This window comes from Eremomyces bilateralis (assembly GCF_010015585.1).
Source record: "Eremomyces bilateralis CBS 781.70 unplaced genomic scaffold P152scaffold_30, whole genome shotgun sequence".
Lineage (NCBI taxonomy): Eukaryota > Fungi > Ascomycota > Dothideomycetes > Eremomycetales > Eremomycetaceae > Eremomyces > Eremomyces bilateralis.
In genome coordinates, this window is record NW_022985096.1 from 158,369 (window position 1) to 174,520 (window position 16,152).

Here is a 16,152-nt window from a genome sequence, read left to right on the forward strand (position 1 = left end):
CACGTGACGTGAAATCCGGAACTATGTTCTTCCCGTACCGAATCTCACCACCTCTGACTAATCACGAACGTCGAAATCCCACCACCAAGCGGCAATTTCAGTGAGAGCACAATCTTGACTCCCATTATCCCCAGCCTTCTGGACGCCATCACCTGAGGTATGTATTGATTCCATCACGAACCTGCACCATCGAGCGAATATTGAACGCGAAATTCGAAATCGCCGAAAGCAAACTTCGACCCGAGTGAGCCACGATTCGCTAACTCCGACTTCCTCCACAGTCAAACGCACCGCATAAAACAACCGAACGCGAATCCCATCGACGCCTCATCAATATGGGAAAAGTGCACGGATCGCTCGCTCGTGCGGGTAAGGTCAAGTCGCAGACCCCCAAGGTCGAGAAGCAAGAGAAGAAGAAGGTCCCCAAGGGCCGCGCAAAGAAGCGAATCCAATACACCCGCCGCTTCGTCAACGTCACCATGACCGGTGGCAAGAGGAAGGTACGTGACGAAATTTGACTCCGACGAACGCTGTGGGATGGCGGGCTGATGATATTGCGCAGATGAACCCGAACCCGACGACGACATAAATCGCCCGAAACATTGACGGAGGGGACGGACGGTTGGCGTGGATGGAAGATCGATGATGGAAGGACATTCCTCGGAATGAGGGTCGAGGATAAGGACGCTTTGATTGCGGACAGGACGTCCCAGCCACTGTAGAAATACCTGACTCGGCAACACTTGAATCCTGCAACGGGGCTCTGGCATATCCGGCGGCGTTATGATGCTTACAGAACCACGGGCACGATATTGAAATGGATTGGCTTCTCGTCACGTTCTACTGCGACGTGCACAAATCGTGAAACTGAAACGGTGTCGTATAAACATTAAGTGCGTGTTCCGTTGAAGTATGCAAACGAAAGGGTATCATCAACGCTCCAAATACATGTACAGAGTGCCACTGGCCATCAATAGTCTCTCACCCGGATACTCGGATCACCACCCTCACTCCCGCAATCCTCGCTTCCCTCACGCAGCATGCCAAACAAGTCCCGTCCACTCCTCGATCCTTGCCGCCATCCTGTCCCACCCCTCTCCCTATCACCGCATCAAAGCCTTCTCTCGCACACCACGCCCTCGCCACTAACTCCAACGTCGCATCGGCTCGTGAATCTAGCACCAACACCCCTTTCTCCTCCCATTCCTCCTCATTCCTCGGCAGTGCAAACGATTTGCCCAACACCGACGCCGCCGGCACCACCGTGTACCGGTGCGACATGTGCAGTGGATGCGAAGGCAAGTCCTCGACGTGTGACTCCTTGTCTGCAGCGGAGTCGGCTACAGCGGAGTCGGCTGCAGCGCGCTTGATGACCGTGACGACCCGTGGCGGTCGACACGGCCAGGCGGAGATGAAGTAGACATCGTAGCGCAGTGCGACGGACTGTGTGCCGTAGTCGTCGCTCAAGGAAGTGCTGGAGAAGAGCAAGTGGGGGATGAGCTCTTTCGAGACCGTCCCCCCGGAACACTGGCTGCCCGGGTCGGAGGCTTGACTTCTCGGGCTGCCCTGACTGGAGCTCGATGGGTTCGTGGACGTGGGCGAAGGAACGAGCTTGAGGCCTTCGAACCAGAGCCCGGCGCGCTTGACGTGGCGAGGTTCGGACGGGATGATGAAGTTGTCCGCAGACGCTTGGATCTTGCCATTGCTCTCTTCGTATCTATCGCCAAGAAGTCCACGCACACCAGCATATGCGTTGAGCGTGTGGTCGCTCCCCTTCTCGTTGGCGATGACGACCCAGTCTCGCCGCCATCCAACCGCACCTCCGCCGACGTCGATCCACCCTTCGTGGTTGTCCATCGGCGCCACAGGCGTGCCTACCCAGCCCATGCATGATTTGGCTCCGGGCAGCCCCGCGAGCACGCGTCCAAGGACGCACTCGGTGCTCCACCAGCTCCGGCCCCCATAAATGAAGCCAGCAGTGAGGTTGGCGCTTTCGCCCACTCTGGCAAGCGCCGAGGGGGAATTTTCGAGCAGCGTCGCCAGGAGGAAATATGACGTCGTGGGTCCCGGAAGCAGCAGGCCGGTAAGGTAGGTTGGTGTCACCCATGACGGAGGCGTGGTAAATGTGTCGAGGGGGTTGGCCGTAGACCTGATGCTCGACATGACAGTCGAGGCGCCTGCGGTACCTGGGGTGACATATGGATCGGGGGTGGATGGACGGGACGGTGAAAGCTGGGCTGTGAGGTGAGTCCTCGACTTCTGCGTTCGAGGGCGGGATGGTCGACGGCCCGGACTTGAGCTGTTTCTACGTGAGGTTGGCCTGTTGAAATAATCCGTCTGCTGGCTGCTTGGTTTATTCGAAGGCGAGCAGATCGGGGTTTTATAGATACTCGGTGTCATAAGTTGGTCGGCACTGTGCTTTTGCATTTCCTTGAATGGCCGTCGGTACTTCTTGTTCAACTCCGATTCAAGTTCATCGATATCAGGCCAGCCAATGCTCTGGGCGAATGCGAGCAAACCAGAGAGCTGTTGATCGAGGTTGCGAGGAAGGAGGCATAGAATCGTCTCCATGTTTTCTGAGGCATCTTCTTGGTTATTTCCGGAGGAGAAGAAGGATTTCTTCGGTGTCGGTGGAGTCGAGACGGGTACTTGCGTGCAAACGACTTTGATGTTCTCTAGGAACCTCCGTGCAAGTACCAAATCCCAGCTCAGCTTCCTGGACTGAAGTTCCTTGAACCTGTCTACGTTTTCCTTGGTCAGATGCAAATTTTTGCGCACATATTCGGCCGAAGCCGCAGCAATGGCTTCGAGTCGAACAAGAAGTTCGGCCGCCAACGTGATCTGCAAGACGAGAACGTCCCGCTCGGGCAGACTGTTGTCGAACTGTTCCTCCTCTTGCTCTTCCTCAACCGTCCAAAAGAATTGGCCTAGACGTATCCGATTTTCCACCAAACTGAAATCGTACCAAATTCCTTTGATGGCCAGGATCTTGGACAGGCTTTCCACTTGCACCTTCAGTCCCGTAGGATCCTGCGCGTCAGGATCGAATCGTGGTGGTTGTAGTAGCTGAGCATATAGCAGCGCGTACAGCTCAGACGGGCTCTGCTTGTCCAATATACTCATCTTCTTGTTCGAGTGGCGGCAGCTTGCGTACATCTCGCCTAGCTCGGCCAACCGCTCGTAGACAATCATACGGTCAAACAATCGAATACCTAGTTTCCCCGGGCTTTGTTGAAACCGTCTCCAATTTCTCTGCGCCTCTTCTTCATGTGCATCGTCTTCTCCTTCGTAAAGAAAATCCGCATTTCCCAGCTGCGTAAAGAACTCGAACCCGACAGCACCGGCCTCGTTGCCATCTGCTCGCAACATATTCGGGAGTTCTTTCGCTGAGATGCAGAACGATGAGACATGGCCCTGGTGGTCATGGTGCTGGCTCGGAGCTGCGAGATGTGTTCGAAGGGTGGATACGGAGAAGGCAGGGTGTCGGATTGACCTCGAGTCGCTTGTATCACGCATGGTAAGATCGAACTGCCATGGAAAGCCAACCGAGACCTCGGGTGCATTACCATCGAGGGTTATAGTGTACTGAGGCGCGGAGGCAAAGAGTGTATGTATGTCGGTATCATTCAGCTCGTGGCTCACCGCTTGGGGCTCTGGCTCTGGAGTAGCGACGATGTCGGTCTTCGAAGTAGGTCGTTTCTCGTCACTGCGTTTCATGGTATCGTCTGAAGGTGTTGTGATAGCAGGAGCTTCCTTTGTCGGACTAAGATCCGATGCCACAGGTTGCGGGATAGACGCCGTGTCCTGTCTTGAACTTAGCAACGAACGCGGACACATCCACTCGTGCAGCAAAGCTCACCTGATTAGTGCCGTTAACTCCATGGCGTGCATCCTTCTCACGATTCTTTCGTGGTTTGAGCCCCTTTAACAATAAGCTCAAGCTTTGCCGCCTAGATTTCCGTCCCTTGCTCGAAACGTTGTCCATATCTTTGGCTATGGGACGATCTGGCGGTCCGGAGGTGTTCAGCCATTTGAATGGCATGATGGACTCAGCAGGTCAATTGAAGCGACATTTGCTGAGTAGTTCCGGGGCATGGTGACGCATGAGAGCAGTGCCATGTGTGGTGTGACGAGTAGATGATTGTGTTTAAGCCCGTGGGAGAGTTTGATCGACAAAATAGTTAAACAAGGCAGTGAAGGGACGGAGCTACATCATATCCCAGATTCCCACAGAAGCTGCGATGGCGATGTAATCCCTGCAGATCCATGCCCTCATTGAGGCTCGCTGGTGCGGAATAGCTACTCAGAAACTGTGGCGTTACTGCTAATCCCAGTGCCACCTCCTGACAGCAGCAGGTGTCATCTTCTGATGGAATTATCTTCGCCAGAAGAGCAACACCAAGGTTAAAAAACATCATTTCAGGTGTTATTGTTTGTCAGGGCATCATTGTGCTACAACAGGCAATCCAAACTTTCAACCATGTCACGCTGTCATGTGGGCATGTTTGGCGAACTATCTGTTCATTTTGGCTAGCTAAGGCACTTTTAATGGAAGTTTTTGGGAGTGCCAAACAATGGCATGGGTATCGTGAACAAACATGTGGTAACGAACCATGATTGGTGATTTTTTTTCTGAAGTTTTGTCGTTTCCATGTGTTTTTGTGTTTTCAACCACCCAGTGAGAAGAGAAGAGAAGCAAAGCATCAACAAAGAAAGAGAAAAAGAAAAGAGAAAAAGCAGAGAGCATCCATCAAGGAACCACTGTCTACCATCGCCCAGAATCTGCACGATTTGCTTTTCAGAAGGTTGTTGTTCTCTGAATGTTTTTGTGCATTGAAAGGGCATAAATGAAGAGAAGCAAGTCGGACCAAATTAAGGAAAAGGGGAAAACGAAAAGGAAAAGAAAAGAAGAAAGGATTCTGTCAGTGTCACCACAATTATCACCTAAAGTCTACTTGGTCAAACTTCTTCAAGCACCAGCTCAGGAAACAAGACCTTCAAGAGAGAACTCAACGCTCAGATATAGCCTACGTTCGGCTGCTCGCTATCGAGACGTCGACGCTTGTTCTCGGGAGCACCAGAAGAAGTAGGGGTATCAGGCGGAGTCTGTTGCCCGACGGATCCATCAACCAAGTACTTGCGCTTGATCTTAGGAGGTGTGGCAGGTTGTGCGGATCCAGCTCCGAGCTCGGGGGGCATTGTAATCCTGTCGAAAGGACCAGCCGTCGGTCGTTGGCCAATGATAACTTGAGTTGGGCCATCCGACATCACACGGGACGGACCAGCGATCGGTCTACCTCCTTTGTTGATTTGTGATGGGGTGGCAGGCAGCACACGAGACGGGCCAGCGGTCGGTCTAGGGCCACGCTTGGTTTGAGCTGGGCTGGCGGTCATCACACGGGACGGACCGGTGGCCGGTCGTGCGCCGGTGTTGGTTCGCGATGGAGTGGTCGGCATCACACGAGGTAGGCCAGCGGTTGGGCTGCCTCTATTGTTGGTTGGAGCCGGGCCGGCAGGGCTCTGGACGACAAATTGAGCACCGTGGGGTTGGGGGGAAGAGCCCATCCGACCCAGCAAGTCATCTTGTTGAGGATCGACATGAGTTGGACGCTCAAGAACAGGGTCCATCAAAGAAGCGTAGTTGCCCAGAATCGGCATGGTCTTGGCTTCCTCCTTCTGGAAAGCCGCATCAATCTCATTGACCTTGTGTTGACGCCAGTTGTAGCGAGCCTGCATGGTCTTTTCGTATTCGTCCAAGTTGTTCAAGTTCTCGAAGAGGGTAGGCAGGTCATGCTTCAGGATGTCCGTACCGAGGAACTCGAGGATCTTGGAGTTCTTCCTGACGTTGAACCAATTGTAGATGACATAGAAGAGTCGAGCATGGAACTTCTGTGCTCGCTCTGCGAAATCGACACGGCTTCGCTTGTCGAAGCAAGAGTGCCAGAGGCTGTGATAGGAGTAGGTTGCGGACTCCATCATCTCGCGAATACAGTACTGAATGCGCGGGGTGTTCAAAGCCAACGTCTTGCAGACTCCGACGAGTTTGTAGAGCACAGGGATCTTCTCTTTGTGCTGCTCGAGATCCACGCGGAGCTTTTCCCAGTCAACTTGCATACCTGGAGTAGGGTAGCCAACACTGGAGTAGGTCAAGTAGGTCAACGCCTTGGAATCGAGATTTTCGACTTCACTAATAACATTGTAAGTTGAGTGGAATAAAACGTGCAGCAGCAATAAACTTACTGAGGAAGCACAGGAACAGGCTTCAAGAGCAAAGCAAGGTCAATTTTAGCTCCCGCGTTAATTGCCTCCTCAACTGCAGCCCGAATGACTCGATTCTTCTCAATGACGTCAAGATAATCCTTGACCATAGGGCCTGCAAGATGGGAATAATCCCTGAAAAGATCCAGGTGAGTTCCTTCGCCATACATGGGCCCATAGAGAAGGACTGGTCACTGTTAGCCAAAGACCTGTGACAGTAAGGAGGCGCAGGAAACCTACAGAGTCCCTGAACTTGCTTGAAAGTCTCAACTGTCCCCTTCTTCATCTTCTCCAGCACTTTCGCGCCGCGAGTGAACCAATCCAAAACAAATTTCATCTCACGGTCGGTCCATGCTATCACGTTGCCATCTGCGACAAACTGATCGAACCCAATGAGGTTGACCCGGTGCTCACCCATCACCATCCGGTTGCAGTGCACTTTGCACTCTTCCGTGATTTTGTCAATGACCACCTTTTGCTCCGGGTTGCATGCTTCCGACATCTTGATCGGCTTCTCGAAGGCAGCAACAGGCTGGGGGAATTTCCCGGAGTGTCTGGTCGTAGTTTTCTCAGCGGTTGTGGTGTCTGGCTCGTCACTATCAGTGGCGCCGGTGGAGTTGTCTTGCTTTTCAGCAGCAGGACTGCTTGGCTCAGAGGCAGTCGTCTCTTGATCGCTGGCGGCAGAGGAAGAGTCGGTAGAAGCAGTCGACTGAGTGGCTTGGTTGCTGGTGGCAGGTTGAGCGGCTTCCGGTGCTGCTGATTCGTCGTCAACGCAAATGGGCTCAGGATAGACGTTGGAAACCTCAATTGATTGATTGGTTTGCTCGCCAGTGGAAAGATGAGAAGAGTTGGATGCCGCGATGCGTTGATTGTTTTGATTATCAGAAACAAGGCGAAGGGACGCACGGGGAGACTCCGTGAATTGGTTGTTTTGATTATCAGCAACCAGATGAAGAGACGCTCTGGGAGTCTCTGTGAATTGGTTGTTTTGATTGCTAATAACAGGATGAGGAGACGCGCCAGGAGCCTCTGTGAATTGGTTGTTTTGATTGCCAACAACAGGACAGGCGGAGGTGTTCGAACCCTCCGCAGGTTGATTGTTTTGATCTCCAGGGGGAGCATCAACTGCGTTCAAAGTTGGCTTTTCGTTGCCGACAACAACAACGTACCGGGAGTCCGATCTGCGAGCTGATGGATTGTGTTGAAGCTCACAGGCAAACAGAAAGTCTTCCAATTCGAGTTTCTCCTTCTCAGTGGGAACTGTCATGAGAATTTTGGTTGTGGAAGGGGGATGTGAAGCCACTGGCAGATGAGAGTTCTGCTTGTCCGGAAGGATATGCAGGTCGTTCGGATGAACGGTGCCTGGGGGGCATCCAGCACCCTGAAGAAGAGGATTGTCGGCGGAAGTGTAGGCTTGCAGGCCAACAGGAGGACGAATGTAAGGAGCAATTCCAGGCAAGGACGAGACATCGCTGACAGTGTTTATGCGGATAGTACTGTCACTGACCATGCCGCTCTGATCCATAAGTGCGGGTGCGGACTTGAACTTGCCAGTGGGGTTGATTTGGTCGTCACGGGCGACCTCTCCAATCGATTGAGCATTTTCTGCTCTCTCCTTTTCTAGGAGCTCCTCGGCGCGCTCATCGACAATTTCATCAACCCGATCAAAGAACTCATCCTCAGAATCGGAGTCAGATTGGTATGTACGATTCGTTAGGGATCTAGTCGGAACAAAGCCCGACCCCTGAGTGGAAATGCCCGACTTAGTGGGCTCACCAGCAGCTCGAGTGGTGGTACGGTTGACAGCCTTAAAAGTGTTAATGAAAGTTATCTATGCACTTTGACCGCTTGAATTACCTGAATCGTGCCACAATTGGTGTATCCAGTGGTAGAAGGGTTGCCGGGCTTTTTGGCAGCCACCTCAACTGTATCGAGCTGCATCTCGTTGGAGGGATGAACGGACTGAGGCTTGTCCCCATTAACGTGCTCAGGAGGAGTGAGCTGTCCATTGTTCAACTCGGCTTCCGGCTGGGCTGACTTGTTGGACTGAGACGCCTCTCCATTGGCATCCTTGCCGATGTGGGCAAAGAGTTTCGTGTACTCCTCGGGCACGTCCTCACCGAGAATCGGATGATTCTGCCAGTCAATTTCCCATTCAGTGTGGAAGTCGCGGAGATCGCCCGCGATCTCATTGTTCGAAATGTCACCGGATGCCTCCTCGAAGTCGAAGAAGGCGCTGAGCCCCGGTTCAATCTCAAGCTTCTTCTTCCCGTCATTCTGCTCGTTCATTCGCGTCGAGGCATCAGGGAGATTGGTGGAAGGATCATGGGCGACGGCCTCGATGTTCTCGGGGAGGGAGCTGGCACCCGACGTAATGTCATCGGCTGATAGAGTTGGGTCGTCGATGTTGGTTTCAGCCGACGCCTTCCTCGCCGCCATGACGGCATCGAACATGATCTGAAAGTCGGACATGATTCGCAAGCGATATCAATGTCAGAGAAGAATTGAAAGTTCGGAAGAGAAAATTAAGGGGTGCTAGACCAAAGAAGATGAAGTCTGCTTGTTTGAAACGAAGATTAAGCTGTATGATGTTGAAATGGATCTTCGAAGAATGGAGAAGAAGCAAAGAAGAGGTGGGAGAGAAGAGAATATCGAAAGGTTTGTGGAAGGAAAATGGAAGATTGGAAGTGGTAAATGGGGGGGGGAAGTGAAAGTGCAAAGCGAAGGAACAGGAATTTCGAAAATGGGAGAGTTGCGAGTGGGAGACAGCGAATTGCGAAGTGAAATTGATAATCCCGAAGGTTTCCAACTCTTGCAGCGACAGAGTGAAAGTGATACCAATTTCTCCCTTCGAAGGGGAACTTGACACTCAATTGCTTCTTCCCCCTATCCCTTGTGGGAGTTGAGGCATAGAGATGACCCTCAACCGGCTACAACAAAACCTCCATGCTTTCGCTATCCTGTCGGACTAAGAGTATATAAAGCGGAATCCTATCTCGGATTGTTCTTTTGCTCGTCCGGTCCCTCGAAGAATATTGTAGCTTGAGCTGGTCAATCGCATGGCGCCTTGAGACCCTCCGTGAGCCATCCCCATAGACGATCTTGCTATACTTCCTCTCTTGTAATTATGACCCTAGTGGGTGCATCCCGGGGGCCCAGTTGTGCAAGTAATCCCATCTTCATTCAGCACGGTATGGAACTGCAGGCTTCAGCAGGCGGAGTGGTATGTGAGAACCCCAAGCTTCGTTCCTTGCTCTTTCTACTCATCCGCCAACTCCATAGGTTATTTTTCCTTATCATATTCTGCCTATTACTATGAACATTATATAACAGGTTTCCTCAATCTTATATACCGGTCATGCAGCCTTTACAGTGAGGTTATCCATCGCGGTCCGTCTGGGTGAGGTCTAAGTAAGGTTTCTTGGCACGCGTAAAGCAGACCAGATTGGAGATGGCGATGACGACAGACACTGCTGCAGGCAACCACGATAAAACCGCATGTAACCGCCGTATGGAAGCAAGGATGGGTGGAATGTCTTCTCCTTGCTCGTCACCTCTCAGACTTTGATCTTGTCGTTCCCTCTCTTTCGTCATGTCACGGCGTCCAGTCCATCGACTCTGGCTCGGGAAGAGGCAAGTCCAAATGCACGAGGATCGGAGCATTCTTCGGACGGTAACTCACTGTCATAATAGCGGCATTAACCATGAGAGTCTGCTTCCCAAACTTCAAAGTATCCGATTTCGATTTCGACTCGTCCCCACTGGTATCACCCCCAGGACCAGCTCCGCTCACATCTACCTCGACACATCGCTTGCTGATTGCCTCCTCTTCCTCAAAATAGAACTGCTCCGTACTCTTTACCGCATCGGCCACCCTCTCTTCACTCGGATCCTTCTCTTCAGGCCATGTCACCTTCTCCACACCCCAACCCTCATGAATATGCCCAAAGCAGCACAGCTTCGGCCGCACCCTTGCGACCGCATTCAACAGATTCCGACATCCCACTCTTTCTCCACTAACAACCCAATCCCTCGCCATCCACGGCGGGCCATGCGTCATGACGACATCCACGCTCGGGAAGTCCGGGATGGGATGCTCCGAGATGGATCGCACGCCTTCACGGCAGTCTTCCTGCAAACTGAACCGGTCATGGCTCCTCTCGTACGCGAAAGCCATTCCGCAGAACTCTGGGGTGTACGGAGAGGCGTAGATGGACAGGCGGGCGCCTGTGCGCGGGATAGTGAAGGTGTGGTGGCCTTCAGGGAGGTAGTAGATGCCGGAGAACTTGGCGTCTTCCCACATTTGGCGGACGGTTTCAGGAGTGGTATTGGAAGTATTGAGGCCACGGGCGTGAGCCCAATAGTCAGGATCAAGTGAGGCATCGTGGTTCCCTGCGATAGTTAGTTTGGGGGTTTGGGCGCGTCATGGAATTGGAACAGCGATGCAGAGGGCTGGGGCATGAAGATACAAATAATGGTATCATGTAGGACCAATTTATTTGAAAGACCTTACCGGCAATAACCAGTTTTAAATCTGCTTTCAGCGACTTCATGAGTTCAATCGTACGTCGATGCTGGTTCTCCAGGCCAGACATGGTAAGGTCTCCGCAATGCAAAACGACATCAACAGGCGGTGGGGACTTTCGAAAGGCATACTCTGAGTCTTTCGGTTTCAACGTCTCACCATGGGTATCACTAATGACAAGGAGACTAGTACGAGCCATATTGGACATCATTCTCCCAGCATTCCTGCAGACTGCAATCCCCAGGCCAGCCCAAGATGCAGAAACAAAAGTAGGATTACAATGACTGGTAACTCAAAGACACCAATGACTCCCAAGTATCAATATTCCACTTTTATCACTGCTGTTATAGAAAGTAGATATAAACAAGCGTTAAAGGTTCAATACTGTCAACTTAGAATTGGAGGAATGAAGTTGATAATGACATTGCGCTAATCTCGATTAATTAGGTCGACAGAAGGCCCCGCAGCCGTGGTGCTGAGGCGATAAGGCGCCTAACCACCTTCAGTCATTATTACTGTTGGTTGAGAGACTCTAACTTAAAGTACCTAGAAATTTAGAGCAACATGCCCAATTCTATCAGGCGCAGGTACGCTATGGAGTACACCGTGTATAGCGTGACCAAAATAGTGTGAGTGTGTTGGGCGGCTGGGAGATATCACTCCGCCTCCAAATTTATATATAAAAGTCATATTTCAAGCTCCGAACTTTGTTAGAAAGGCAGAGGATGTAGCTACAAGACTGGACGGACATCACCATGCACGGCCATGATATGTAACCGCAGAGACCAATCCCTGATTAAATACCCATTAATTGGCGCCATGGTAGATAACACGATTAGATGCTGAAAGTACAGGTTGACCGCCCAACTTGGCACTATGAGATTAGCATTCGCTATGTAGTTCGTCATGCCTCGACGAACGCTTTCTATACACGAGACCAAAAAGGAACCGTTTCCAATGCACTTCACTCTGTACAATAAATATGCCAGCAAGAGAGCCACCCAAATTTACAAGACGAAAAGCTCGTGACAGGCGAACAATGCCTTCTCAACTATCCAAGGATGCAAATGCGAATTAAGCCGATAATCATGCCTCTCTAGAGTCTACGAGGAAATAGGAATGCGTCAATGCAGGAAATCAATGCCAAAGCCGGAAGATCCGCCGTGGTTTCTTCCTCTGGTCGCCGTCTTCTTGCTCGAGCGTTTTGATGTATTGCACGAAGGACTTCTTGTGGACCTGTACATGCATCGTTAGCAACCATCACTGAACCCAAGATACAGGTGATAGAAGACTGGAAGGGAAGAAATTCATGGGAAAACTCACCAACCCGACATATTTCCCGTCCCGCAAGACGCAGATATATCGCAACCCCAACTTCACAAAACACTCGTACACTAAATCCATCGGACTATGGTAATCCAAACTCACCGGCGCCGGATCAATGAACGCCGTGAAATCCTCCTCCTCCACCACCTCCCCCTCCCCCTCATCCTCCCTTACCGACGCCCGCCGCCTCCGCCCCCGATCCCGCTCCTCCTCCCCCGTCTCCGCCCACCGCACCACCGTGCTCATCATGCACTCATGCTCATCGAATCGCGCTGGCCCCAGCCGATCCTCCAGCCGATCGAGCGCGAACTCCAGATCCGGCGCCGGGATCAACCCTACTAGTACGCCGTCCTGTACCAGCGGCAGCCCGCCGTCCAATTCGCCCGCCAGATGCAGATGCTCGAGCTTCTTGCGCAGCACGCCTGCGGGTACGGTCGGCCGGTCGGTGATGTCAATGACGCGGTGGCGGTGGAGGCGCGGGGACACGAGGTCGGCCAGCTCGGAGGTGAATAGCGGGCGCACCTTGTTGTCGAGGTACGGGTAGGAGTTCATGTCGGTGAGCAGGTCGTAGATAGAGAGTGGCTCGAGCGCGTCGGCGGTCCATTTGCTGACGAGTACGCCGATGGAGAAGGGGAGCACGTGGTCGAGGGACCCGGTGAGTTCGAAGAGGATCACGGCGAGGGTGACGGAGAGGCGGGTGACGCCGCACATGGTCGCGCCGGCGGCGACGAGGGCGTAGACGCCGGGAACGACGCAGTTTTCGGGGGAGGCGTCGGCGGAGCAGCGGGGCCCGAAAAATCCGGTGTGGGAGTAGGTGAGGGCGATGTATTGGACGATGTGGCCGACGATGCGGCCGAGGATGCCGCCGACAACCATGGAGGGGACGTAGATCCCTGCGGGCACCTTGATGCCGAAGGTAATGGTGGTTAGGAAGGCTTTGATGATGAAGGCGATGCAGAGATATCCGATGACGGTGGGGATCTGGTCTTTGGTAGGGCAGAGACCGGTGCCGCTCTCGGTGAAGGCGTCGCAGGGAGAGGCGAGCTCGAAGAGGAGTTCCGTGACCGGGAGCTTGGTGTAGCGGTTCCAGTAGCTGATGAGACCGGTGAGTAGGGCGACGAGCATGACTTCGAGCATGGGCCACTTCCTGATGAAGGGGATACGACGGAAGGTTCTGGCCCAAAGGCCGGAAGCCTTGATGAAGAGGGCTCCGAGAGCGCCGCCGAGGATGCCGAGGATGACGAAGGCCACCATTTCGAAGAGCTCCCAGTCGGTGAGGTAGCGGACTTCGAAGATGACGATCTTGTGGGTGCCGTAGGGGTTGAGGAACTTGAGAGATAGCGCGGCAACGATACAGCAGAAGAATGTGCGGAAGAGGGTCTTCGGAGGGAAGTAGTAGCTGACTTCTTCGAGACCGAAAAGGACACCTCCGATGGGTGCACCGAAGGCCACGGCTACACCGCTGGCGGCGCTCGCGCTGAGGACTTCTCGTCGTTTCCCATCGTTGTGGTTGTACTTGGAGAAGAGACGACAGGCAATGTTCCCAACGCATGTCGCGATATGGACATATGGCCCCTCCTTCCCTAAAGCCAGTCCAGATGAAACGGCGAGAACCAGGGCAATGGTTTTTACCACTAATGTCTTGACACCGAGGTACCCGTGCAAAACGAATCCGCTCAGGATGACCTTGACCTCCGCAACGCCACTTCCAGCAGCCGGATAGTAGACCATCGGCCCACGACCTTGAGACTTGCCGTGCTTTTGAGTTGGCAATGTACTCTTCTTGCCGTCGACATCATCGCTTCGGTTCTCCGCGGCAAGATTCTCATCGAGAGTGGAAAGCGAGATACTGGACGGGATCACGGTCTTGGTCGTAAGCGTGAGAACGCAGGCCGCCGCTGCAAAAAGGACCGCAATCAGCAGGTAGGATAAGTACTCGACTGCTTCCGCGCTCAAACCGCCGATATGGATCACATCCGACCAGTGCTTCCAATCCACGCATTGACTCGCCCCCGCGCAGCAGCTCTTCTTGTTCATATAGAGCCCCGACGAGCAATACCCCGTCTTGTAATCGAACAGCAGCGATTCGCTCACGTTCACGAAATACGCGATCGCCGACGTGATGCACCCGATGATTCCCACCAACAGCCAACCCTGCGCGCCATCAAACCACGCCTCGATCCTCCCCCGGATGTCCTTTCTGCTCCGCAGCTCTTTCACCCGGTACGCATCCGCAATGCTATCGTGCACCCAGTCCGTCGACGTGAACTGATCGTACCACACTCGATTATCATGGTAGAGAGAGGCCTTGGAATCCTGCAACGCCTCCGCCCCCGGCGTCCGGTCGGCGATCAGCGCGTTCGCCAACCGCGCCCCGAACGAGCCCACTCGGCTATGGTTCCTCGGAAACCGGACGCTGTTCTGTCGGCTCAGATGCGGCGGCCCCCGCGGCGTGCCCGGGACGCTCATGTACGACCGGTTCGCGCCGCCGTCGCGGGCGTGCAGCAGGCTGGAGCGCTCGTCGACATGGTTGGAGGGCTTGGTGGGGATATGGGTGTGGAGGTCGAGATCGGATGAGCGGGCGGTACGGGGACGGGAGCGGCGGTAGACGGGGGAGCTGGTGCCGGTGTAGGGGGATTGGAGGCCGGTGTGCTCGTCGCCGGAGGGGTCATCATCGTCCTCGTCGTCTTCGTGGCGACGTCGGGTGGTGTCGAAGTAAGAGGACTGGGATTTCGGCATGGTTACGGTGGCGTCGGGCGCGAGATGGGAGCTCGTAGGGGGTTAGGCGGCCTATCTGCGAAGAGGACGGATGTCAGAAAGAAGGGAGCCGATGCTGGGACTCGTGAACATGGCCAGGCATAGTTCTATAGAGAATAGAGCGAAGTGAACAGCTTGTCTTTAGAATTTGGACATTGGAGATGGATCGCGTCCCGGAGATTGGATGGTCAGTTGGACACGGCAAACATGCACGAGGACCCTCGCAACGTGTTGCTTGTCCAAACACTACCCGTCTTGGCCTCCGTTGTTCGGGGGCTTATGGCGTGGTCGTATGGCTGGGGGGAATCCAGATGACTGCGAGAGCACTTACGAGACCATATTATCGCCTCATCGATGATTCTACCAGAATCTCCATTTTCAGGCTCCTCTTAATGGAGATGAGGAGAGGAGGAATGGAGAAGGTGGAGGGCTTGAGTGGGAATCCGGGGTGGAGGGTGTGGGGGGTCATTGTCTCAGTCACGGTCATCGATCTGTTTACAGCTATATGCAGTATGACTTCAGCTATTGGCAATCAAAAAAGTACAGAGTATTTTGCCTGGTTAAAGCATAATGCAGTATGAGAAAGTACTCCGTACTGGTTGCATGATTTAATGATGTGGACCGTTGCTACTGGTAGTTTGGTACGCCAGATAGTCCTCGACTTCGAACAAAGATCGAGAGATTCCGGACTTTATGATGCTCGGCCGAAAGATTCCGACGTCAGCCTGCAGACTATCGACGGGTTTACCGTTTACGTGTAACTAACTTATTGAGCTTGGAATAATCTTGGTCTGTCGATATAAGCAATACCGGTACGTACTATTACTATTCACAAAGAGTTTTTGAGAGGGCCGGGTAGATCCAATATCTATCGACGGAGGAAGACGAGACGTTTATATTGCTCGCAAGTTGCAACAGCCGCCAGATGGTTGAATCGATCCTCATGTCTCGGTTTCCTCTCTTGTGAAGATGTAAGGCACATACGGGAGATCAAGCTGAGCATCCCGTCCTCTACTGCAATCCTTCTAACTATGTGCATTTCATACCACCATACCATGACCATCAAATATCATCATGCTTCGGTCAGCTTCGCCGCAGCATAATGCCATGCTCCAGTTGCCTCCATTCTTCGGCCGAATCCTCCAGCGAAACCCCAAGAGCCAGGGCCCAGTAGGCCAGCAGGAAGCACTATTAAGTAAGCACCAAATAGGGGAGGTAATCGGCTCATGGCTGACACTTGTCAAGCTAAACCCAAGTCCCCAACCAAGACCCTCCCCACGCCTCCC

At 53.2% G+C, this 16,152-nt stretch overlaps 8 protein-coding genes across 8 annotated transcripts; 2 read left to right on the forward strand and 6 right to left on the reverse strand.

Annotated features, from left to right (window-relative positions):
• Positions 1-94: 94 nt before the first annotated feature.
• Positions 95-652, forward strand: P152DRAFT_462103 (ribosomal protein S30; the record flags this gene model as incomplete). Its single annotated transcript, XM_033680270.1, has 1 exon — positions 95-652. A coding segment is annotated over exon 1 (165 nt), but the record flags the coding sequence as incomplete, so codon positions are not given.
• Positions 653-981: 329 nt separating this feature from the next.
• P152DRAFT_476969 (uncharacterized protein) lies at positions 982-4,042 on the reverse strand (the record flags this gene model as incomplete). Its single annotated transcript, XM_033681553.1, has 2 exons — positions 982-3,804; positions 3,860-4,042. 2 exons carry the CDS (start codon positions 4,040-4,042, stop codon positions 982-984), a joined length of 3,006 nt encoding a protein of 1,001 aa, XP_033530504.1.
• A 436-nt stretch (positions 4,043-4,478) lies between these two features.
• On the reverse strand, positions 4,479-4,936 carry P152DRAFT_206684 (uncharacterized protein). Its single transcript, XM_033674375.1, has one exon. It carries the CDS (start codon positions 4,843-4,845, stop codon positions 4,546-4,548), a length of 300 nt encoding a protein of 99 aa, XP_033530505.1. The 5' UTR covers positions 4,846-4,936; the 3' UTR covers positions 4,479-4,545.
• An 80-nt stretch (positions 4,937-5,016) lies between these two features.
• P152DRAFT_476970 (uncharacterized protein) lies at positions 5,017-8,730 on the reverse strand (the record flags this gene model as incomplete). The annotated part of the gene is made up of 4 exons (XM_033681554.1): positions 5,017-6,187; positions 6,241-6,445; positions 6,499-8,065; positions 8,116-8,730. The coding sequence occupies 4 exons, from the start codon at positions 8,728-8,730 to the stop codon at positions 5,017-5,019; spliced, it is 3,558 nt and encodes a 1,185-aa protein (XP_033530506.1).
• Positions 8,731-9,853: 1,123 nt separating this feature from the next.
• Positions 9,854-10,982, reverse strand: P152DRAFT_404513 (uncharacterized protein; the record flags this gene model as incomplete). The annotated part of the gene is made up of 2 exons (XM_033676766.1): positions 9,854-10,650; positions 10,772-10,982. The coding sequence occupies 2 exons, from the start codon at positions 10,980-10,982 to the stop codon at positions 9,854-9,856; spliced, it is 1,008 nt and encodes a 335-aa protein (XP_033530507.1).
• A 938-nt stretch (positions 10,983-11,920) lies between these two features.
• Positions 11,921-14,848, reverse strand: P152DRAFT_452526 (uncharacterized protein; the record flags this gene model as incomplete). The annotated part of the gene is made up of 2 exons (XM_033678301.1): positions 11,921-12,019; positions 12,107-14,848. 2 exons carry the CDS (start codon positions 14,846-14,848, stop codon positions 11,921-11,923), a joined length of 2,841 nt encoding a protein of 946 aa, XP_033530508.1.
• Positions 14,849-15,204: 356 nt separating this feature from the next.
• On the forward strand, positions 15,205-15,474 carry P152DRAFT_462106 (uncharacterized protein). The gene has a single exon (XM_033680271.1). It carries the CDS (start codon positions 15,259-15,261, stop codon positions 15,445-15,447), a length of 189 nt encoding a protein of 62 aa, XP_033530509.1. The 5' UTR covers positions 15,205-15,258; the 3' UTR covers positions 15,448-15,474.
• Positions 15,475-15,604: 130 nt separating this feature from the next.
• P152DRAFT_462107 (uncharacterized protein) lies at positions 15,605-16,152 on the reverse strand. Its single transcript, XM_033680272.1, has one exon. The coding sequence runs from the start codon at positions 16,092-16,094 to the stop codon at positions 15,939-15,941; it is 156 nt and encodes a 51-aa protein (XP_033530510.1). The 5' UTR covers positions 16,095-16,152; the 3' UTR covers positions 15,605-15,938.